A 25,197-nucleotide genomic window follows, 5' to 3' on the forward strand; every position below is an offset into this window, starting at 1 on the left:
CATGAATGTTTTCCAATCCTTACAGCTGAACTTAGGGCACAAGTAATTTGCCCAGCTGATTTGTGGTACAGCTAGGATTCGAAGCCAAGTTTATCTGGCTCTATCATACTTCTGGAATCTGTGGTCAGTTTTCCAAACCACCAGGGGCAACTCTGGGGGTTCTGTAAATACCCAGAGCCTAGATCAACACATTACTGTAGGTGGGTGGGATGAGAGCCAAGAAAAAAAATTCCTCTGAAGTAATCAATATCAGAAACTATGGTGGAGCATGTTGCTTCTAAATCCAGGAAGCTCCTAGAAGCAGCCAAGAAAATTAGAATCTACATGCTCCAGGTATTAAAATTGAGCAATGAATCTAAAAGGAATTTAAAACATTTAACATTGGCTTTCTCATTTCTTAGTGTTAATTTTCCAGTTGGCATATGCTGCCATATGGTAAATGGTAATGGGGACAAGACAGCTAGAAGGGCAAAAAAAGTGGGAAGCATTGTCTATTTGTGGGAGGACATCGCATGTATCTAGAAAATAATGTGCAAACTTCACCTTTGACAGTACCATTTGCCTTGAATGATAACAAAGTTGTATATAAATAAAAGGGAGTATTATTCAGCCATGAGAAAGAAGGAAATCTTGCCATTTGCAACAACATGGATGAAACTTGAGGGCATGATGCTAAGTAAAATAAGTCAGAATATCACTTATATGTGGAATCTGACTTTTAAAAAAAGTCAAATTCAGGGTCAGGCCTGGTTAGTACCTGGAATCCACCTAGGAAGACCAGGTGCTGTAGGTGTAAAGAATAAAAAAAAAAATAAAGGATTGTGAGCTGACAAGGTCCTTGCAATGTGAGGTCAACCAAAGGTTGCCTCACTTAAAAAATAATTAAATAAATAAAGTCAAACTCATAGAAAGTAGAAAAGGGAGAGTGGGGGAAATGGTGAGAAATTGGCAAGAGTACAAACTTTCAGGTATAAGATGAATTAAGTCTGAGAATCTAATGTATAACACATTGACTATAGTTACAACACTATTATATCATTGAATTGCTAAGAGAGTAGAACTTAAATGTTATCACCAAAACAAAAACAAAAACAAAACAGAAAAGAGAGATAAATATGTGAGTTGACTGATATATTAACTAGGTGGTGGGAATCCTTTCACAATGTATATCAAAATCACCACAATGCACTTTAAATATCTTACAATTTTGTCGATTATATCTCAATAAAGCTGGGGCGGGCAAAGTACCATTTGCCTCTTTCGTCCATGGTGTTGTCCATGGCGTTGTCTCTGGTGTTCTTATGATTTAATTATTCAGCCTTCACTGAGGACAAACTCTTGGCCAGGCCCCATTCCAGCAGTTGTGAGTACTGTCCCTGCTCATAATCAGCAACTAGTCTCGTGGAGCTCAGTGTTATTCCCTCAAATCATGCAAGTATCCTGCCCTACTCAAAGCTGCAAAGACCCCAATACCTACTCTCAGACTAACATCCTCCTGTGTTGCAGGTCCTCCACCTGGAACCCCCGACTCCAGCTACCATCAGGCCCAGTCATCAAATAAATCTAAGCTCTATCTACTCTGATTCTCCAGGGCCTCCTACTAGATTCCAAAGCAATGGCTTCAAAACATAGTGTATCCATTAAGGTTTATTCCAAGAAATTACTAATAATCAAGTACCAAAAGGATTTGTTTTTCTGTAAGTTAGACACTACACATTATTCTTACATAATAGGCATTGTCTCCATTTCCCATTCACCCTTTCCTCTGGTTCCCTTTAGAGAACTACCCATCTCCGAACACAGACCATATGGCTCAAGTGGGATTAATCCCGCTTTTAGTTCCAGGATTGGCAGGTGGCTCAGGCCTGGTCGATCAGAGCCCTACATTCTCATGGCCATAATAACCAGCCATGAACTGGCACAGGAACCAATCAAGGAAAATGAGACCACTGCAGTTGGCAGGCAGGTAGGTCCTAAGCTTGGATCTGCTACCAGGCAGGGCTTGCCCAAGTATGAAACTCACATAGTTCAGCACAGCTGAGTGACAGAACATTAATCAAGCTTCTTGATCCTGCCAGAATGACTTCTGGAATTTTCAGTTACTTTCCCAGCCCAAAGCAGGTAAGCATTGCTCATATCTGGCAATTGCTCACACAATGAACATTCCTCCCCTTCTGACTCCAGACTAAAAGCAATGTGGGCAATTATATGTAATATATGTAATAAAAGGGTGTGTGAAACCAGTTTCTGTCTTAGTGTACAGAAAGATGATACCTCTACTTTGAGATCTTCAAAAATCACTATTTGAAATGTGTGAAAATCATGTTTGTAACTAATGATTTTAGTTTAATTTAGGATGCTTAAGTCACTTGGGTTTCAACTTGGACACTTTTAATCTCAAAAACAAAAATGTGGTCCTACATTTTGTCTATCTTTCTTTGGGAGAAGCAATGACAATTTACAACAATCTCTAAGGAAACCGCCAAGACAGATCCAGATATGGCATCTGCTTGAGAGGCTTCCAAAAGAAAGATGGTCAGAAAGCTCTTCTTGAGCTATGTGACACTTGCAGAAACCACCAGTCACCAGATCCAATATCTATGGGCTATCCAGCTGGCTATAGCTGAGTGATGTGCAGCTTCAAAGTCCAAGGCATGGTTCCCAAGGGCCCTCTGACTACTTAACCCCTGAAAGCACCCCTGAGACCTGTAGAGAAAGCCTTGATGTGAAGGACTGGCAGAATGCTGCTTGAGCTGCCCCTCATGGAATGAGTCCCAGATCAAACCTTCCAGGCACGTAGCCTGAGCTCCAAAGGGACTCACAAAATCCACACTGCCTCCCTTCCCTCTATCTGGTAACATGTAGTTATCCTGCAGTTAATTTTTTCTTGCCCCTTTTCCTGTATCTTAGCAGCCAGGAAGTTGTTTGTATGCTGCAGTTGAGTTTTAAGTGCACATGCAGGTAACTGTGTCAGCTTTTAAGGTGCATGATTTTTAGAAATATGTGTAAATAAGTCCTCACGGCCAAAAGTTCTAGTGTAATCTATCAATTCTAGGAGTAAAAGGAGAAATATGGCCAAGAATGGAGTAAAGCAAGCATCCAGGAATTAAGCATGGCTATCAGAAGCCACAAAAAGTAGATGCTGGAGAGAACAGGAGGGTATCGCAGAGCAAGAGGGCCAGATGGTGAGCCAGGCCATGGCTGTGGTGGACATCCGGAGCCAATTTACTAGATGGAGCCAGTTGCCACAGGACTCAATTGCCACACTCACAGGTAGGAGCCCAGCTGATTCATATCCTACTGCCTCACACTAGCTCTGACCACAGGCAAGCAACTGAACCTCGAAGACATTCATTTTATAGGACAGCGTTGTGATAAAGAGTAAAAAGGATTATGTATACAAAACGCCTTTGCCTGGTGCACTTTGTTCAAAAATGATGGTAATTGTGTATCAGAAGCAGCAGCACTTAGGCAGGACTCCTGCTCTGAAAGGGTTATCCAAAGGATTGGCCACTTGCTACCACCGGAATCACAAGTCTCATTTTTTCAATAGTAAGCACATTGCTATAAACTGGTCACCTCCTGGGACTACTAAAGCCTAAGGACAAAGTGTGGGGCTAACAGAAGTGAAGAGAGGTTCTCTCCTGTATAGTCACATTAGATAAAATCTCCATTAGTTTGCTCACACTTGTTTTTCTCTTCCCCATTAACTTGCAGAGACAGGTACAATAAATAAATGAAAGCGAAACCTCTACACAATGTCTACTGAAAGCATCTTTCTTCCACAGCTTAAAATATTGTGTATGTTAGCATATTGTGCTTGATAATGAATTACAAACACACATTCGGCATATTTAAAGACAAGCCATCCACGTCTTGGATTTTTTGTATTTCAAAATAGTACAACCAACTTAACAGATGTCAGGTTGTAAGGCCTGTCTTAATAAAGTTTTAGAGACTGCAACACCTGTATATACTTTTCCCATTACCTTTCAAGCATTAAGTGCTGACCAACTGAAGCTAGAAATAAAAATAGCTTTACTTTCAGCTACTTCCTGTTTTATTGTGCCACTGAGATGTGGTTTTTAGACCTCTCATCATTAATGGCCTATGACCCAAGAATGGAAAAACGGTTTGAATCAAAAAATATGTGCAGCATTGGTAGATATGACTAAGCTGAACCACTGAAGCCTCACCTTAGAAATAAATCAGGCCAGACAGAAGTTAAAGAAATCATGCTTCATCTTTCACTGCAATGTTAATGTTTACAATGATACACTTCCGCCCCACCCTCCTGATTTAGGTGCTCTTCTCCATGCTCTTATAGCATCCTATATATGTATTATTCTCTCAGAACTAATCTTACTGTCCTACAATTGTTGGTTTAAACACCTACCTCTGTAAAAAACTTGAGGGAAAGAAGCATACTGACAAAACTGTAGTTCCTCAAACATAATAGATGTACTACATGTGTACAAATAAAGTGAATGTAAGAAGTGCAATTACTTTAAAGAATTCACAAGACAGGAGACTGCATTAAAAAAAAAATCAAAATAGTAAACATCAAATTTAATGTAAATTTTAAAAAATCAAATTGTCTGAAAAAGCAATGGAGCAAATCAACTCTTGAAAAAGAATATTGAATCTTAGTGATCACATTTATTGGAAGAGTTAGAGAAAAATAAAAATGCCATTATTGGAAGAGTTGGAGAAAAATAAAAATGCCATTTAGCTTAAGAATTTGCGAGTTATCAGCAAATCAACTCTTTTCAGGAGTGGAAGAATCCTTGGTCATTTCTTAATATCAAAATTTCTGCAGGTTTCTCTTTTGAATATCTTCTACATTTAAAGAAGCAACCATACAGTCTCCTATTTTCCACACAGGATAAATTCTTTGCTTCAGCCAACTCTCAATGGAGGGGCAACCAGTACAACACCATCTCCCCGGACAAAGAGCATCGGAATATTCCGTTTTGTTGACTGGAGGAGGGAAAAAAAAACAAAAACACAACACATTTATACAAATATGCAGTAGAATTTTTTTTTTTCACTAAAGAAATTAGAAAACAAAAATCCAAACATGGACTCAGAGTAAAACAAACTGATTTAAAAACCTGATCACTTACCTTTGCAGCCCAAGAACCAATCTATTAACTATTTATTTTTTCGGGATATCAACAACTGGGATAGATATTAACCGCTGTCACCCTGATAAGCTGAATAAAAACAAAACAAAACACACACACACACACACAAAACACAACTGGGGCAGAAACTGGAGCTATCCACCAAAATCCGTTCTCCTCTTCCTGACACACACATAGACTACATTTCCCATGCTCCCTTGCAACCATGTATAATCTTAAGATTGGATTTTAACCAATAGGAAGTAAACAGAAGTGACTGATCAACCAATAAACCTCCCATGACTGTCCCTCTGTGGTCACCCTCCTACAGCTGGATGAACTCAGATAATGGTGAACCTGGGGAATGGCAGAGCCCCAAGACAGAGGAACCCTGGGTCCCTGATGAGCACCTAGAAGAAAGCTGTTGTGCTGACCTAAAACCCAGCTTGTGACTGTTATAGGACTAGAAATAAAATTCTATTGTGCTGAGCCATTACCTATTGTTTCTATGTGCTTTTGCAGACACACATATGGAATGAATACCTTGGGGTGTTAGCCTAGGGATCAAGCCTTGGGCAGTAAGGAAACAGATATGGAATGTCTGAAATCCTCTTATGCCTCAGCAAAACATTAGGTAAAACTGCCTGCAACAACTTGGAAAGTAGCTCAAGAACCTCCCAAACCTATAGGTTCTGGGGAAGAGATTGGAAAAGCCAAACATTAGTTAACTGTTGCTGTTAACCTGATGCCCTCAGCAAGGAGTATAAGAAAGTTGATGAGCTAAGGAAAGAACTAGCTGGTTTTCAAGCACAGGTTACAAGAAATAGGATTCACAAGGTTAGAAAAGCCAACTGTTTTTAGACCCCAAACTACAGACAGTAAGTAGGAAACAAAGCTTTCAGGATTAAAACCCAGTAAAACTTCTCAGTTAAACAAACTCAGCCCTAAGACAAAGATCACCTAGTTGCTATAAAGACCTATAAGAGCTCATTCACAGTTCTCCCAGTTCACATACAGTTTACCAACCAGGGGCCATTTTCACCATAAGCAATGTTTCCTACAAAAACAGCTAACATTCCACTTTTATCAGGTTTCTAGGGAAAGAAAACTGGTAAGAAAATCCACAGTCATTTTTCAATGGAGACTTTTTAAAAAAAATCCTTTGGTCACAAGTATACAGAAATAACTGGTTGCCAGAGGGGAAGACTGTAACAGAAACTGCTAGCTATTCATAAAAATTCCTTTTCTTTCTTTCTTCCTTCCTTCCTTTTCTTCCTTCCTTCCCTCCTTTCCCTCCTTTCCTTCCTTCCTTCCTTTCCCTCCTTTCCCTCCCTCCCTCCCTCTCTCTGTGTCTATATTTAAAACACATTTATACACTAAAACAAGAAACTATCACAGACATCTAAAATCCTATAAGGTTGCTTGTACAAGAAAAGACCTGTTTGAAAAATGACATGATCCTATACTTTCTAAAGATAAAATTACTTTTTCTTCATAGTTGAAATAAATATTTTCATTCATTCAAAGATTTCACTTTTAATATTTTATCCAAGGAATTGTGGCAAAGTAAAAAAAAAAAAAAGAAAGAAAAAGCCTCATTAGCTAAACAAACTGTCTCTTTTCTGCAGCTGCAACTCCAGGAGCAGGAGACACGATGTGCACTCGGCAGAGTGCAGTGGCTGAACAGTCCCTTCTGCAGCAGCCAGCCTTCAAAGGTGGCAGTCATGAATCTCTATGGAGGTCAGCGACTGAGAATCTGTTACAGACACTCCATCTAGAGTTATGCACATGTGGAGAAACACATAACACTTCAAACAGCTTCAAAGAGGAACCCCAGTAGAAGCTGATTTGCATAGGGATAAAAGAGGCAGATCCTGCTGTCATTACAAATCTCTGTGTAAGAATGTACACCACAGTTGCAGAGGATTAATTTCTGTCACAAGCAGAATTTAAGACATGAGCATGAAAATGTTTTTGAAGAGTCTATGTCCATGGTGAAATTTTCAGGTTAATAATGTCACAAGGGGAGCATTTGAGATCTTGCTCCCCAGCATGTGTTGTTACTTTGGCTCAAAGAAACTCATAAAAATTCAAAACGAAACAAAACAAAACAAAAAATTATGTTACATGAAAGAAGCAGAAAATAAAATTGTATATTCTGTATTTCATCACATTTATGACATCACCATTTTTAAACTTCAGTTCAACTAAAAAAGGAAAAACGCTTCTCATTAAATTATAACACAATTCTTGTCATATCCTCTGTAAGATGCAAGTCCATTTTAGAGATGTTAAAATGTAAAAAAAATAAAATGCACCGTAGAATTGGTACATTATGATCATGTCCATGTAAATAAATAATAATTAAAAAAAAACTACAAGAAGAAGATTGGAAAAAAATATAAAAAAGTATTTTCAGCAGATATTTCTGGTTGGTGGGATGGGTAGTTTTTATCTTCCTTGTATTGTTTTTGTCTTTTCTAAGGTGTCTTGGTGAATATGTGTTATTTTTACACTCAGAAAATGATACATTAAATTTTTTCAAAGTGCAAAATATTCAAAAATATTTGACTTTCCACTGAAACCAATAGTGATAAAGACTATGTGATGTATTCCAAAATAAAAGGAGTTTAGTATTTTTGAGGGAAACTTCCGGCACAAAGTAGCTGTTCAGGGATCTTGTTAACATATGTAACACCAAAAGGTTCTGCTGATGGGATCTTCTCTGTTCTGAACAGAGATGATTGTGACTATTACATTTTGATAACAGCTGAAGCTTTCATTTGCTCCAGATGCTTTCCTATTTTTGTCTCTGAGGCCTTGCCATCACGACCAGCCATGACCACCCACCCTTTATCTGCAAGGGATTTTCTAAAGCTTTCTGGCTTTGAGAGGTCTTACAGCTTTGCCTAAAGACTGAGAAATCATGTCTTAGCAGATAGAGTAGGACATGGAGTCTCCGCCAGGCAGAAAATATTAGTAATGGCTGTATTTTCATAACTTTTTTTAAAATGTAAAAATTGTTTTATGAGCTCCTTGGTACTGGAGAACCTCTAACACTAAATTCAAGTCATACTTATAAGTTTAGTATACTAAATTCAAATATGCTTATCTGTCATCCACAAATTTATCTAACTCTTCCCTAGATAATACTCTCAGGGCAATGGTTCTGGAATTTTAATATGCGTAAGAATCACCTGTTTAACAGCTTGTTAAAACTGTTTCCCCAGGCTCCATGCCCAGAGATTCCCATTCAGTAGTTTAGGATGCAGCCCATGAATTTGCATTTCTAAAAAGCTCAAGGGTGATGTCAATACTCCTGGTTTAAGGAACACACTTTAAGAATGTCTCAAAGAAACAAATATCATATGTCTGCTGTCCATTATTATATAGTAGTGCTTCCTTCTGGTTTCCTTCAAGTTGCGAAAGGTGAACCTAGTTTTAGGACAGTTAAGTTTAATGAAAGAGTCTTTACTCATCAAAACAAGTGATATATTTTACTTGAACCCCTTAATCAGTGGTCATATTTCTGAACTAAAAAGTTTCTTCCCTTACCTTCATATGAATCCACTTCATCCATATTGATTCTCCATTAACTCAGTTATAGTTTTCTGGAGATCCAGTGAACAGAAATGAATATGGCAGCATTTTCCAAAGTAACTGGCTTCTGTGATTGATTGTCCCTAATGATCTCCTGGTGTTCACACCCTTGTGTGATCCCCTCCCTTTGAGTGTGGGTAAAACTTGTGCCTTGCTTCTAACCCATGGAATACTGCCAAGGCAATGAGATGCCACTATCATGATAACACAGTGACTTCCCTCCTGCCTAGCCAACTCTTTTGCTGGGTTTGATAAAGCAAAGTGCTCAGTGGTAGAGGTCCATGTGGCAAAGAACTAAGGCTCTCAACACAACACTCATGGAAATGAATCCTGCCAAAAACCATGAAAGTGAACTTGGAAGCAGATCCTTCCCCAGCTGAGCCTCCGGATGACACCCCAGCCCTTGTGCAGCCTCATGAGACCCTGAAACAGAGGACCCAGGTAAGCTGTGCCTGAATACCTGACCTACACAAACGGCGAGCTAATAAATGTGTGCTTTTAAACTAAGTTTTGGGGTAATTTGTTATGTAGCAATATATATCTTAAGATAAAAAGTACTACGGTTACATAAGTTTTGGAAATGCTGTACACTGTACTCTTTTGTGGAGATAGCAATGCAGATGGCTTCAACCCAGGCCTAATTCACCGGGCTGTTAGAATATGATGTATATAAAATTAATAGCACAGTGTTTGACACACAGCAGGCATTTAGCAAAGGCTCTCCAACCATTCTCATTTCTGCCTGTCTATTAAAGTAAGTTTACATTATGGTGGAACATGTTCTCATATCTGTTGTATGCTCTCTAAGACATTTTGCCTAAATTGTTCACCTTCAAGGTACCTGAAATTTTCTGTGTACTAGGCACTTTCTAAATTAGATTTTAAAGCCCACAGTGGCAGGGACCAAGCATGGCCTGCCAGATCCCAGAGATTTATATGTGATAATGTCTTATGTTAGTCCAGCTGCTAAGCTGTCCAAGAGAACTTACTACTATTCTGCTGACTTCAAAATTTCACTGTCCACCAAATCATCATCAATTACTCTCAGCCACAGGCTCTGATACAGAGAAAAGAACTCTGCAGGCTTTGAAGCCAGTTAGCCAGGGTTTCAAATCCCTACTATCTCTCTTCCTAGCTGAACTTGGTTTCCTCAGCTAGAAAATGGGAATACTACTGACTTCAATGTTAGTAGATTAAATGTGATAAAACGCACAAGTCTTTGGCACATATAAGTTATTCAATACATATGAACAACCGCATGCCCCCTTCCGCCCCCGCCACCCTTCTCTTCCTGGATATGTATATATTTTCTACCTTTATTTTTTTGTTGTGACAAAGTATTCCCTCCAAATTAAATTTGTGTTTTTCCCTAAATATTATTTAGTACAGAACTCAGAACTAGAGATTTTTATATTTGAATGAACTCAGCTGTCAGTCCTCTCATGTTTTCATTCAAGGAAGCAGATACAGAGAGAGGTTAAGCAATTTACTGTTACAAACCACAACATTGTTAACTCTTGGAAAAAAAGACCTAACATGCTCAAAAAAAAAAAAAATCAATAAAAAGGCAAAATGCTAACAGCCTAATAAAACTGGTTAGCAAGTTATATACCAGAAGTTGAAACTGGATTAAAATGAATTCTTAGGAAACTGATTTTTCCATCTATTCATGCTATTTCCACTTCCTAGTTAATTTTAAAACTAACAGTATGCACCTTGCCTCTCCAACAAGACTATACTTTATTATCTCTACTCCCTCCCCTACCCCATACTCTTCTAACAACCTGAGCATATACATATAGCTAACAAGATGGAGAGCAGAATAAATAATGTCCTGGTCTCTGCTATCAAGTAGTTTACAAGATAAAAAGGAACATAATGAAAAAGTGAATAAGATCAGTGTCAGCTCAGAGTGCGAAGGGCTACAAGATCCAACCAGAAAAGGAAATGGCCAAAGGAGGAAATGAGATAGATGGTTGAAGTGTCACTGAAAAGTAGGGCTGAGCGGGTTCTTGAAACTGTCCTTGTAGAAAAGAGATAAGGGAGAACATTCCAGCTAGGTGAAATATTCTGGGAAAAGACAAAGCAGGACTATAGAGGGAACAATATGAAGACAGTGAGTGCACCAACGTGGCTAGAGGAGTCATCAGAGAGACTGGAAAGTTACCACCACACTACGGAGGGTGGTCTTCACCTAGCCTGAACTTGTGCTTTGCTCTATAGGCCATAGAAAGCCTTAAAAGTCTCTAAGTATGACTGTGACAAATGAAAAGCAGTGTTTGAAAACATTCACTTTGGCAGTCAGTCATGAACAAGATGGAATGGAGGTAAATATGAAAAAAAGTGCCTAAGATAGGATCATGGCAATAAGAAAGAAAAGCAATGACATATAAATCAATACTAAGGAAGAATCAATTGAATTAGTTACTGATCAGTGTGAATGAAAGGGAGAAGTCCAAAAAAATTAGATTTATGGTCTAAATAACTGAGAAAATCATGAACATAAATAGGAAATTTTTGAAGGTAAAGAACATCAGGAGTTTAGTTTTAGATATGAGTTGAAGATAACGTCCAAAGTGGAAAAACTTTCAGTAAGCATGTTGGAAATGAGAGCAAAGTACAAAAAAGGAACTATAACTACAGATTTATCTTAATGGCCACAAGCTACCAGCTTTACATGCACCAAATTCAGTACGTTCTATTATAATTCTGGCAGGCAATCACAGGTACTGGCATTTTACAGAGGTCCCACAGCTTAGAAAGTTTCTATAATTTGCCCCAAGTCACAACTAATCATCAGCAGCCAGGATTTGAATTCAGATCGGTTAAGACAGATTACATGCAGAAAAAAAAAAAAAAAAAGATGTGAGAAGCTAGATGTCATTAATTAAGTCAAACAATAAAGATTTGCAAAAATGTGAAACAAAGACACTTCTCACTAGTTTTAGAAAATAGTTATTATTCATAAAAATGTTACTTATGTTAACATAAGTATTTTTGAGTTAATATTTTTTAAATTTTTGTTTCTATTAATTATTGATAGATCAAATTCACATCAAATGAAAGAACATTGTCCAGTATTACTGTTATATATTAGCACACATAGGCATCTTACACTTATTTCTCAATGAATCTTGGCAATGCTATGAAGTGTTAGTATTCCTGCTTACCAGTGATGAAATTAAGTCTGCAAAGTTAATTCCCTTACCCAACATACCCCAAGTAGGAAGTGGCCGATCCAGTACTGGAAAACAGGTCTGTCTGATCCCAAAGACTGCTTTTAATTGCTACACTCTACTGAGTCCATGAGTAGGTGTCAGATCATGACAGGCTTCCATAAGTAAGTGTTAAGCTGTTGGATGTTAAAAACAATTGACATTTTAAAAGCTATGAGTAGAATTTCATGACTTACTTTGTATATCTCTTCATATGTTTCTTCATCAATTTCTATAGTAGTCACAGTTTCTTCCACATCTCCTAGTATCATATTTAAATGTTGATCATAAGCCTGTAGTGAGAGGATGAGGAACCAAGAAATGTAATAAATTAAGAAACAATGAATAAGGCTTACACTATGCAAATGGCTCGATTACAAGTAACATACAATACTTAAACCACAAACTTTTACACTCAAATAAAAAACAATCCTTCGCAAATCATTTTCGACGATAACTGACCTGATAAAATACAATTGTTTAAAGGGCCAAAAATAAAATGTACTCAAAATAACCTGAAATTAAAGTGTTCACCCTACTTGTTATCCAAGGCAGTTACATCATTTATGTTATTAATTATGAAAAATAACAAATTAATCACTTTTCAGTAGACTTCTTTTAATCCCATCTTTAACAGTATGATAGGAAAGATACAGTAAAGGAGATAAAATTATTTGATTGCAAAGATGACACTGCAGTCTCCTAAAGGCATAAGACACCATTATTCAATCCTCCCTGTCCTAAACTGAACATCACAAAGTAAAGCAACACTTTGCCTAGTTATAACCTAGCCAGAACTGTCTGACACTTGTGGGCTCAATCAATAAATGATGTAATCCAGATATTAAGGGATGTCCTCAATTCGAGCTCCAAAACTCATGCACTTTACTATAAGGTGAACCTCCAGGGACCTTGTTCACATTGAAATAAAAGTAGCCAATCAGTCAGTGGACAACTGCTAGGCAGTGCACACTAACAAGTGCAAAAATCTAAAGATCAGGGCCAGAACACGGAACAAAAGGTTAGGAATCATTCATTACAGAGGCAATTGAACCTACACAGGGAACTGAAAAAGACTCCAAGAGTTAAGGCAACATGTCTATCCCAGGGTGTCTCTCCACGTGCCACTGGCCCATCTGATTAAGCTCAATTCTGCTATTCTTCGTAAAGTTGCCACTATGCTATTTCCTGGGGTTCCTCTTCCCTTAAGGTTAGCTATATATTAAGACTACTATTTCCTTAGCTCTCTACTTCTTTTCCAAGAATAGCAGGTTCTTTTTGCCTTTAGGTTTTATGGGAGTGAGGCTGAAGCCAGACTGCCTAGGTACATATTTTGGCCCTCACTTTACTGGCTATGTCACCTTACACAAGCAACTTCACCTTTCTGAGCCTGAGCTTCTTCAACTGCAAACCAGGGATATTTATTATCTACCTTCATAGGCTTGTTATAAAGATTGAGATATATATTACATACGAAACAATAAAACCTAACATATAATTAATGCTCAATAAACTTTAGCTATTTTTAATCACTTTAAAGTGGAATGGCAATAATAAAACACATTCTGGAAACTAACATGTTATCAAGAAGAGGCAAAACCTTCAGTAACTCTATGAATAAATGGGACCACTTCAAGGGACCAATTCTATAGAAATATTCGCAAATATACACAAAGAAATATGTATTAAAATGCTTACTGCGTTAGTTATAGCAGCAAGAAATAAAAATTAATCTAAATATCACTACTACCACAGATAGAACTCTAGTAGTCATTAAAAAGAATAAAAGAGATTTGTATGCACTCATCATCAATGATTCCAAGATTAACTGAAAGGTCTCAAAAATATGTATAGCAAAATCCTATTTATTTTTCTTAGTGATGGTGTATATATATAATGCAAATATAAGCACACAGATACATATATAAATATATGTGTAAATATACAGAAAAGATCTGAAAGACTATAGACCCAATTTTTAACAGTGGTTACCAATAAGAAGAAATGAGATTTTACCTTTTACTATATGTATTTCTATGCTGTTTAATTTTTCACAAGAAAACACAAATCTATGTAGTCACTAATTTAAAAAATATTTAAATAAGAATGAACAATAAACATTCTTTGCAATAAATGGAAACATCATTTCCATTAAGTAAAAGAATGTTAAAGATATGAATAAAATACAGTTGTGTTTGTCTTATAGAAATATGGGTAAATTCTACCTTCCTCTCCTCTACATTTAAAACATGCTGCCACAGTGGACAGTTTTTACATTTTAAGGGGTTGGGGGTGGGCAAGGAAGACAAGGAAATAGCGTGAAATCAAGGTAATTTAATAAATTTACTTACATGTAATCTACCTCGAAGCTCTCTGTCATTTCTCATTTTCACATAAATTCGCTCATCCAGGCTGAGCCTGATGAGATCCAAGGGCTCTTCTACGGTGTTGGTAGTTTGTTGCTGATAAAAGAAACAGGCTAAGTAATGTAGTACTAGAGAGACAGTGTAGTGTTCAAATCGTTGCTATGCTGCATGACTGTGGGCAAATAACATAACCCCACTATGTCTTTCTTAGTCTCCTAATTTGTAAAATGTGGATGTTAAACAGTGTCTAACACTGTTCTCATGAGTTTTAAATGACATGCATGAAGGCTTAGAACGGTACCTAGCACATGAGGGCTGAAACATACATACAACAGAAAGGAGTTATACAGCAAAATAATTATGACTGTACTTTGCTCCCTCAAAATCCAAACTGCCTTACTCAATTTCAGAGTATAGGGAGTGACTCTTAGGAATTTAGGCTGATCTCAAATATCATTTGACAATTTGAAAAACACTCACCTAATGACTACTATACAAGAGGCAGACAGAATACTAAGCAGAGACACAGGTTTAAGGGAAAATTAGTTCAGTACAGGACAGGTTGAGTTCATGGTGCCAACTGGGCAGTAAGATGAGTATATTCAGCAGGAAGTATAAAATACTGGCTGAACACACTGGCTTTGGAATGAGGTAGTGTGGGTTCAACTCCTGACTCTGACACTTATGAACTGGGATTAAATATTGTGCCATCTTTAATTCTCAATCTCCTTGTCTATAAAATGAGGAAGCCACAATTTTCCCTTCATGAGTCTTGTGAGGATTAAATAATCTATTTCATTAATATATTTAAAATAGTACCTGGCAAACAGAAAGTACTTATAACAGTTGTCATTATTACTATTAAAGCACAACTGGAAACACAGGTCTCAGAGAGATCAGAGCCAGGATGACTTGGGGTCATCCATATAGAATGCATGGTTAAAGCCTGGAGAGTTAAGGGAGACCTTCTTCAGTGAGTACATGAAGCCAGTGGAGGAAAAGGACTGAACATTACAGGCCCTACTGCCGTAAAAGGCTAGATGAAAGTTGAGGCGGCGAGGGAGAGAATTCTTAACTCAATTTGTCCCTATCTTCAGTTCGACAGGTGTTAAAGACCAGCTAACCAACAACTATATTATCAATATACAGAAGTCAGTCTCTGTCCTCATAGAGCTCACTCTATGTGGAAGAAACATAAAAACAACTATAATACTATAAGAATATACACATGACAGAGGCCTACTGCTCCTTCAGCCTCAATTTGGGATGCCCCCGTCTACCCTTTTCAGCATTTAGCTTAAACATTACCTTTTCAAAGGCCCCCCCCCATCATCCAATTCATTCACTCAATAAATATGTGTTGAGTGTTTCCAGCACTGTTCTAAATCTCTGAGGACAGAATAGTGAACAAAACTGCTCTTAAGGAAATCGCATTTTAGTAGAGGGAGACAGACACTAAACAAAGAAGCATATATTTAATATGAACAAATAACACGCTATGAAGAAAAATACAACAAACTGGAAAGAGTGCTATTTTATGTAGATGGCTAGAGAAGACCTCTTTGAGGAGGTGAGATTTCAGTGGAAAGCTGAAAAGTTGTGACCGGATCCACAACATTATCTGAGGAAAAGCATTTTGAGAAGAGCAGGTGAGAAAGCATGTAGGACCATTAGTTATTCAGTATACCAGTTCCTTGCTTGTTTCCTTTATACCACATCAAAATTCCTACATATCACACATTTGTTTTATCTGTCTTCACCCACAATATAAGCTCCAAGTGAGGACAAGGATCACTTATGTCAATGCCGCTGACCCTGGTACTTAGAACGGTGCTTAACCATACAAAGTTGATGTTTACTACATATTTGTTTAAAAAGCAATAATTGTTGTGTTCAGTAATGATAATAACTCCTTAACTTTATTACCGCGCTACCAGCCCATGAGGCAGGCAAGGATAATTATTCCCATTCTACGGATAATTATTCTCATTCTACGGATAAAGGGATTCAAGAGAAAGGAAATGAGCGGGAGGAATTAGTTTTCAAGCAGACTTAAAATAGAAAATATCTCAGGGCCAGAGGCAAAATTCAAAGTTGTGACGACCCAGAAAGAGGCGGCATGACAGACCACCTACCCGTGGGCTTGGAGAAATCTAACCTGGTACGCAAAACCTAACAGGAACAGAGCAGGGTTGTGGGGAAGCCGCCCTGGGGCGAGCTTCCTAGAAGATAACTCACCTGGTCCACGTCGTCCGCCATGTTTCAAACCCTGCGCCCTTTCCCGCTTCTCGCGATACCAACGCCCCTCCAGCTTCCGGAAACGCAAGGAAGCAATGCACCGGAAGTAGAAAGAAATCTGTTTTGTACCTTCTTGCTTTCTGCAGTTTGCATTGGTCATTTAGGCTGGGACGGAGCTTCATCTGGGGGCGTGGTCTTGGCCCATAAAGGAGGGGCGTGGTCATGCCTCTCCCTGCCTGGGGGTGTTCCCCACGCTTCCTAAAGCCTGGTGCGTCACTCGCAAAGCGAGTCTTTCCCAGGCAAGATGGGTCCGAAACGCGCAACTGGTAGAGAGCCACGGGAACGCAAACGGCGCGGCCAGAAGGCCAAGGGCGAGAGCACGGCGGGGCATGAGGAGGAGGAGGCGGGTGAGAAAGAGGCTGAGCCGGTTTTCGGGAGAGATGCTGAAGATAAGGAAGCGGGTGCGGGGAGAGGGGAGGTTGGCACCCTGGAGACGGGGGGGCGGAAGCTGCTCCGCGCCCATCTGCGCGGGAGAGACAACGTTACGGTGGCCGGGGGAGGCAAGCAGTTGTGCAGGTGCCCGGATCTTTCTCGTCGCTGCGCCTTTGGCCCCACGTGAAGAGTGATGCGTACTGAACGGTTTTCCTGGAGCCCACACTGACGGGAAGCTCACCTGTGTAGCCTCTTTACTGCTCCCTTTTGCCCACAGGATAAAGTCCAACCTCCTGATCAGTACAGAGGGCTGAATAGAGAAAAGGCATTAGTTATTTTTTGTTCCCAAAAGACGAATAGATCAAGACAAAGTGCTGTAGTATGCTGAATCCCAGAATAATATCTTCTGCTAAATCTCACCCCAGTGTTTCAGATTTGGATCCAACCCAACTTCAACGCGTATGTCAAATAGGTTTCTTATGTTTGTCATGGGCAAAGCAAAACCTGATTTTCCCCTTTTATCCTGTCCACTTCCCCACTTTTTCTCATCTCAATAAATGATCCCTTCATCCACATTGTTAAAGCAAAACCCTCCTTTTCCTTACATGCACACATCCAATCCATGAGCAACCTTTTCAGTCAACCTGAGAACTATATATCACATCTATTTCTCTTTATTTTTATAGCCACAGCCCCTGTCCAAGGCACTGTTATTTTTCACTTGAACGAAGCAGTTGCCTCTTTACTGATCTCCCTACTCCTCTTCCTCCCCAGCAATAGTTCACCACCCAACAGCCCAAGTGATCTTAAAATCAGATCGTACCATGCTCCTAGTTCAAACCCTTTGCAGCTTTCCATGCTCTTGGCATAAAATTCAAATTCCTCATCAGAAACCTACAAGACCCTACATGATTTGGTTGTTGCTACCTCTCCTGTTGTCTCCAACCTCTCTTGTTTGCCAGATACTCCCTTTTTTGACTTCCTTTCTGTTCCTTAAACATGCCATGTTATTGCTTATCCTGAACCATTGGCTTTGATGTTCCTTCTGCCTAGAATGGTCTTCCATGATTCTTGCTGTGGCTGATTCTTCTATTCAGGTTTTAACTCAGACACTTCTTCAGCACCCTATTTAAAGTGGCCTTCACCAGGTACTCCCTGGCACAGAGGCCCTCACAACCTCTTGTCATAATTTGTCATCTTTATTTCTTAAGATTTAATTAATTTATTTGCTTCCTTTTTGATCACCCATTTTACTAGAATTTGGGCTTCATGAAAACATCTTATTTGTTGCTATGTTCTCTCTTGTCTCTCTTCTAGCATATACTAACTGCTCAATATATTCAGGAAATTAATTTCAAAATGTATGCTGTGGAGGAATTTGGGGGATTCCTGAAATAAATGGGTAATAGATTAGACATGGTAACGAACAGAGGCTCCTATGACATTAAATTTGACAATTCTGTGATTTTGTACATATTATAAGTTAATCATCTGTTTGGAAATAGATGGTAACAATTTCTAAACTTAAAAGGTGATTTACTTCACACTTAATAGTTCCATTTAATTCATTTACTCATTCAAATAACACTTGAATATTTTCTAAGTACCTAATTTGTGCTGCACTTAGATAGGCGAGGTGGGAGATAGAGATTTCTTGAAAGAATTTAGAATATACCAATGGTAACATTTACAAAAAAGTGTCCAAGACAGAGTGTGATACAAGGGAGAACATACAGGGCTTTTTATCTTCCAAAGGGATAATGTAGTTTGGCTGGAGAGAGTGGGAAATGCTTTCTGAAGGAGTTATGTTTGTTCTGTGACTTTAAGGATGGGTAATATTTCAGCAAGAGGCTGTGAAAGGGGGTTGGTATTCTAGTTAGAAGAAACGTATTCTGAATATATGTCAATTCAAAAACAAAGTTTTAATCTGATGGAAATGCCACCTGATTGGGTATCATTCCTTACACCCAAACACTTCCCTTGGACATCATCTTGGTATAGCTCCAACACTGAGTAGCTGAGTAGTTATACAATTGGGTAAATTATTTTGGACAAATAATTTAGCCTTTCTGAACCTGGTCTGTGAAATGCATTTTGCCTTGCAGAGTAATTGTAATTTTTCAATGAGATAGCATATAAAGTTCCTGGTATGGTGGTGTTAGGTAATCAATTGGGCTAGCTCATATTAGTTGTCTAATGGAGGTAAGGAGACACTCAAGCTTAACCCAAACTCTGCTAGCCAGAGGAGCTAGCAATAAGTTTCCAAGGCAGCTTCCAGGATCTGAAGAGTTAGAGTCTTTGCTGTGGTTTGGGCTGCAGGTGATGCTAATTTAGTCACTTGTTTTTAACAGCTCAGTAGTGTAGGTTTTAACAGCACCTCAGTGCATGCAATGAAATTATCTAGTGAAGAAGACAGGCAAGGTCCCTGCCCTCACTATGCATATAATCTTTAGGGTGGATAGGTAGGATAGACAAAATGATGTTAAAAGTAAATTCACATGGTGGTAAGAGCTATGAAGAAAGTAAAACAGGTTACTGTAATAAAACTGACATGAGATGGGGAAGAAGCAGCTAAGTCAGGTCAGGGAAGGCTTCTGTGAGGAGGTGAAATTTTGAGCCAGTTACAGAATGTCTTCAAGGAGCCAATCATAGGAAGTTCTGGGAGAAAAGAGTTCTTGGCAGAGGGAGCAGTAGGTTTAAAGACTCTTAAAGGAATGAGCTTTGCTGGTTGGCTGTACACAATGAGTGAGGGGGCCATTGGCAGGATTTGAGTTGGAAGAGGTGGGCAGGGTCCTTAGTTTGGAGACCAAGCTAAGAAGTTTTTAATTCTATGTGCTATGAGATGCCACTGGCAGGTTTCGGCAAGTGTTCCTACTAAATTTCAGTAGATGGCCAAGCAAACCACAGTAGTAATTCCTGCCCTGCTGAAACAACCACATTGAGCTCAAGGAATTAATGATTATCTCATGGTTGGACATTCAGATTTAAAAATTTTTTTTGATATTCTGAATAATGATACTATCAACATTTCAGTTTTTTGTTTCCTTTTTTTCCCTCCTTTTTACTCCATCTCTCTCTTCAAAGCACAAAAATACACAGCTGTGCCTTTTAACCAACCAAATAAATTTGGTGAGAAACAGGCCTCTGAAGTATCCTTCCACCTGTGTTTTCAGATCAGTAAAAATGAAGTATTTTCACCTTTGCTATTAACAGGGCTAAAGACCACTGTAAGATACAGAAATCCTGATTTTAAGGGCACTCTACTCAAGCTGTCAAAACATAAACCCCTAAGCAGCTTCTGGCCTTGGAATAAGAAATCTGCTTCTAGAATCTAAATAATGAATTTTGAAATATTTTGTGTTTCCATTAAAATGCTTAAACCATAGGAATGCATAAATTCTTTCTTCTATAAAACATCTGAAAGAAAAAGAACTGAATTAGATTTTATCTAGCATTAAAATAAATGCCTCTGTAAGTTACGACTTTACTTAGATCAAAGAGGAGTGTCTTTTTCCCCATTCAAAAGTATATTCTTAGGGAATATAAATATCTATCCAAAGAGTCAGCAGGACAAGCCATAAATGAAAAGAATGAATTAATTTGGTATTTTAGGTTAATATTGCAACTCCTTTTAGAAGTTCAATACAGGCTTCAGTATTTTTGTTTTCCAAAATTAATTGAAGTGGAGTCATCCAAAGGCAAAGGAAGATGATTTATTTCAGATTCAAGATTACTTGTGTGAATATATTTGCAAAATAGAAAAATATCCTTTTCTGTCAAGTTATTTGTAAATTATATATTTATTAAAAATTTATGAATGTATATGTTAAACAGACAAGACTTTTAGATACCGTAATATATGCATTTTTTCTATTTCCCTTTAACAAAAAACAATTTTAAGAAAGTAAAGATATTTTCGAATTGCCACTATCTTATCCAACCCAAGCTTACTGAGATAATACCAGTGCCATTTGGGTTAGATTGAAAAGGTTTCATAAAGTAAGTGTTTTGAGCAGAGTTTGGTTTTAAAAGATGATGGAAACATCAATTAGTAGAAATACAATAGTAGTAAAACTCGGACATGTTTATAAACTCGAAACATTTCACTTAATAGGAGTGGATTAGTCCTAAAATAAATAATTAGTCTTGGTGGGTAATAAATAAGTAAGGTGTTAATTAATGGATTGATGTATTTTCCTTGCTGGATATTAGCTGAAATTTAAGATTTGGAAGTTAGAGTTTATTTGAGTCATGTGGTGGTCTCTCTGTAATCTTAGGAGGAGTAGAATAAAATGCCGATAAAGGAAGATTGTTTTTCCCGTGAGCATAGAGTGTAGGTTAGACCAAAGATGTGAAGAAGCTGAAAGCTGGATGGTAAACTAGTGATGGAGATGTGGTTTAGAGGGAGGTTACAGAAGTTTTCATGAGCCTGCCCTTGAAACCACCCTGTGTCCACTGTTGCTATTGTCCCTTACTTAGTGTTTCATGTGGTCATCTAGATGTCTTTGACGATGAGAAACCCCCAAAGAAGAGTCTCCTCCCAAAAGTCTCACAAGGAAAGAGGAAGAGGGGCTGCAGTGATCCTGGGAGCTCAACAGATGGTCGAGCAAAAAAGAAAGTGGCCAAGGTAACTGTTAAATCTGAAAACCTCAAGGTTATAAAGGATGAAGCCTTCAGTGATGAGGAAGATTTCAGGTGAGAGATCTTGATTGTTTCTATCAGAGAAATTTGACTAATAATACCTGCTCTTTTGCTGTCACGAGGATCTGTGGAAAAGAAGGGATCTTTAAACTCTTCTAGGTAGAACTCAAAATACTGTGTTTAGAGTACTGAGTCAGACTATAGTGATTATATACTTTACCCCCTAAACTTTTCAAATGAGGACAGTGACAGCTTACAGAAAATGATTTATTCATGGTTACATAGCTAGATGGTAGCAAAATCCAGGATGAGACCTAGATCTTGTGATTCCTGGTCCTGTGTTCTTTCTACTACACAAAGATATTACATATACAGAATATTAACTTGCCATTCAAGCTTTCTCTCATGATACTCTTCTCAGGTACACTCTATTCCTGTCCAGCTGGACTTCTTGTCATTCATTCAACACCTTCTCATACTTTGCTACCTGAGTTGTACTCATATTCTTCCTTCTACTTAAAATGCTTTCTTCCACCTTGAAGATGCAAATCAAAAGCCTTGTACTCCACAGTCTTCATTGATTCTTTCCCCTTTGCTCCTCTGGTTTCTTACAGTATCTCTTAAGAGTATAACTTGTCTACACTTATTTGCCTACATGCCATCTGCATTTACATTACTATAAGCTCTCAGAGGACTAGAACCTATGGCATCTAGGCAGGACCTTTTATTTGGCAGAAACTGAACAAGTATTTTTTGTAGTAAATGAACATTCATGTTATCACGTGGTGAACAATGAATATAAGCCTAGTGAACGCTTGATTATCTGCCTCCTAGGAAAATTGGGAGAGAGAAGGAAGAACAGAAAGGTAGCAGACAGTAGTTCCTCCTTTGCTTCAAAAATAAATGCTCTTATTGTCGACCTTTCCAACATTTTGTAGTCCTGGCATAGGAAAGTAGTCCAGAAGAAAGCATGGGAAAGCATGCAGATTTTCCACCATAGTTCACCTCTCCTTTCTTCTTAGGCTTTTGGGCTTACTGCTTCCCGGTTTTGGCCCACCCTCTACCCTCACCCCTGCTACTAGTTAAATTCTGTTTCCAGAGATATCCACATAAATATAGACCAAGATGCTGCCAAGGAAACCTCTGGAGCTCTCTTTCCCTCAGTTGAGAGTTGACTGTGATCAAACTGATAACACATGGACATTTCTGCTGTTATTCTAATGAGAATTTTTCGTTCCTATGGTGGTGAAAGGGGTGGGCTAAAAAGAGTATGTGTATAGTAACTGAAGACTGAGGATTATTTATTTTAAGTATCTGTGCTGAAATTTTGGTAATATTCTCACTTGATACCAACGGTTGAATCTTACAAAAGCTAAAAATAACTCAGTACTCTAAACACATTTTATATATAAATTTGCAGAAACATGCAGATGGTCCCTGACTTAGGAGGGTTTAACTTAGGATTTTTGACTTTATGATAGCACAAAAGTGATAGGCATTCAGCAGAAACCACATAGTAACTCCTCACTTAAAACCACAAATAGGTTCTTAGAACTGAGGTGAAATGGTATGTAATGAAACCAATTTCACCATAGGCTAATAGATATAAACAAGAGTTAAGTTCCTACAGCATCTCATCAGTGTTATAATGAAACGACATTGAATGAAATGTTATTCAAGGACCTGCTGCACTTGGAATTTTGAATTTTGATTTTTTTCCTGGGCTAGTAATACAGAGTACAATATTCTCTAGTGATGCTGGTCAGTGGCAGTGAGCCACAGCTCTTAGTCAGGCATGTCATTACTTAAAGCCATTCTGTACCCATACAATCATTCTATTTTTTACTTTCTGTGCAGTATTCAATAAATTACATGAGATATTCAATACTTTATTATAAAAATGGGCTTTGTGTTAGATGATTTGCCCAGCTATAGGCTAATGTAAGTATTCTGAGCACATTTAAAGTAGGCTAGGCTAAGCTGTGGTGTTGGGTAAGTTAGGTGATTAAGCACATTTCTACTACTATTTTCAACTTACGATGAGTTTATTGGGAAGTAACCCCATTGTAAGTTGAGGAAGATTTGTGTTACACATTAGCAACCATTTAATTAGCTACTTATCTGTGTAGCTATCTGCTTAACTACCTAATCTAGGTTTCTGTTATTTGTGGCATACCTGTGTATAGTCAAATCCCCACTTAAGTTTGAAGTTATATTTCAACTTTGGTCTCCTTAGCTCATATTTCTTAAAGTGGGGGAAGATCTTCTGAGTTTACCTATAGGAAGATCAGCAAATATGAATCTCCTCCTCTTTCTGGCGTCAATCTTTACCTGTATATGCACAGATAGCACAGCTTTTACTTCTAGAACTAACATTTTTATTTTGGTTTCTTCTGATTTTTCCGATACCTGTTTTTAGACACAGCTGTATTTTCCTTCACATAGCTCTAGGGTGTAGGTTCATAGTGTTTTTTTTCCATTTTGACAGCACATCTAGTATTAGACTGACCATCAGAGCACATCTTGATAAGAACTTGAGACTCGTGCTGATGGAGGAAATCGGGCTCAGCTCACAAATCATCTTTAAATAATTGCAACAGATTTTCAATAGGAAGAGTCTTTAAAATTTTGTTAGCTTAAGTGTAACACTAGGGTGTATGTGCCTTCTTCATTTTTTTTTCCTGTGATCTTTACACGGGGACTTTACAAGTGCCTGCAAGAAAGTGCACCATCCAAAGAGGGAGGCTGCCATGGACAAAGGCAGCCATGAAGGAGATGATGAGGAGGAAAGTGAAGATGACTGGGAAGAAGTAGAAGGTAAAACATCTTGTTTTGTTTTCAGAACTATTTGATCCCTATTTTTCTGTTTGATTCTATTTGGAGTCATCACTGACTGCAGTTTTGTGGTTTTGAAACTAATAAGACAAAGATAAGGTTGCAATAGGGACTTGCTTTTGATATAAGAAAAAATTCAACACCAGTTACTAGAGCAGGTTGTATATTCTCTTCCTTTGATGAGTGTCATTGGTGTAAATTATGGAGTAGAGAGGAAGGATCATCTTGTAGAAAGAGCGCAGGCTTTGAGAGCAGTTAGGCCTGGGGTCAGAGTCCAGCTTTGGCACTTATGTACCTGGGTGAGTAAATAACTCCACCTGACTGAGCCAGGCTTTTTCATTAACATTCAGTAAACATTAAATGCTTACTATGAGCAGCACACAGGCTAGACTTCAGAATCATTGGGGTTGGCGGGGGCGGGGGGGGGGGTAGATTTGTAAATGTAGTGGACTTAGTACATCATATACTCATAGTAAATAGCAACTAATGTTACCTCTGAATCTTTCTGGCTAGCATGACTCTTTCTCAGCTTTCTATTTTGAAAATGTTCAAACTTACAATAAAATCAAAAATGTAATATGTATACCCTTCATCTAGATTCAGTAACTGTAATATTTTGCCATATGGAATATATCTTTCAGTAAATATGCATTGTGGAAGCATTTGAAAGTAAGTTGCAGACATTCTGACACATCACTTTTAAATACTTCACCATGCATTTCCTAAGAATAAGACATTCTCCTA

The 25,197-nt window shown here is 38.2% G+C and overlaps 2 protein-coding genes across 2 annotated transcripts in view; one reads left to right on the forward strand and one right to left on the reverse strand.

Annotated features, from left to right (window-relative positions):
• Positions 1 to 4,538: 4,538 nt before the first annotated feature.
• Positions 4,539 to 16,668, reverse strand: LSM3 (LSM3 homolog, U6 small nuclear RNA and mRNA degradation associated). The gene is made up of 4 exons (XM_016141868.2): positions 16,546 to 16,668; positions 14,293 to 14,403; positions 12,139 to 12,234; positions 4,539 to 4,980 (listed from the first exon to the last, which is right to left on the reverse strand). The coding sequence occupies exons 1-4, from the start codon at positions 16,564 to 16,566 to the stop codon at positions 4,900 to 4,902; spliced, it is 309 nt and encodes a 102-aa protein (XP_015997354.1). The 5' UTR covers positions 16,567 to 16,668; the 3' UTR covers positions 4,539 to 4,899.
• Positions 16,669 to 16,740: 72 nt separating this feature from the next.
• The window catches only part of XPC (XPC complex subunit, DNA damage recognition and repair factor), a 29,684-nt gene continuing 21,227 nt past the window's right edge, over positions 16,741 to 25,197 (forward strand). The window contains exons 1-3 of the mRNA XM_016141863.2: positions 16,741 to 16,952; positions 21,477 to 21,672; positions 24,329 to 24,435. Coding sequence (XP_015997349.2) covers positions 16,850 to 16,952; positions 21,477 to 21,672; positions 24,329 to 24,435 — 406 coding nt within the window. The 5' untranslated portion in view covers positions 16,741 to 16,849. The remainder of the gene's footprint in view (positions 16,953 to 21,476; positions 21,673 to 24,328; positions 24,436 to 25,197) is intronic.

This window comes from Rousettus aegyptiacus, unplaced genomic scaffold, assembly GCF_014176215.1.
Source record: "Rousettus aegyptiacus isolate mRouAeg1 unplaced genomic scaffold, mRouAeg1.p scaffold_m13_p_4, whole genome shotgun sequence".
Taxonomy (NCBI): Eukaryota; Metazoa; Chordata; class Mammalia; order Chiroptera; family Pteropodidae; genus Rousettus; species Rousettus aegyptiacus.

What these genes read in the sequence shown, in the direction of transcription:
- LSM3 (XM_016141868.2), bottom strand. Translation starts at nt 16,566, where the DNA reads ATGGCGGACGACGTGGACCAG. An exon ending in TGGCGGACGACGTGGACCAG is followed by an intron (nt 14,404 to 16,545) that starts GTGAGTTATCTT and finishes TTCTTTTATCAG; the next exon opens with CAACAAACTACCAACACCGT. An exon ending in CATATGAAGAGATATACAAA is followed by an intron (nt 4,981 to 12,138) that starts GTAAGTCATGAA and finishes TCCCTCCTCCAG; the next exon opens with TCAACAAAACGGAATATTCC.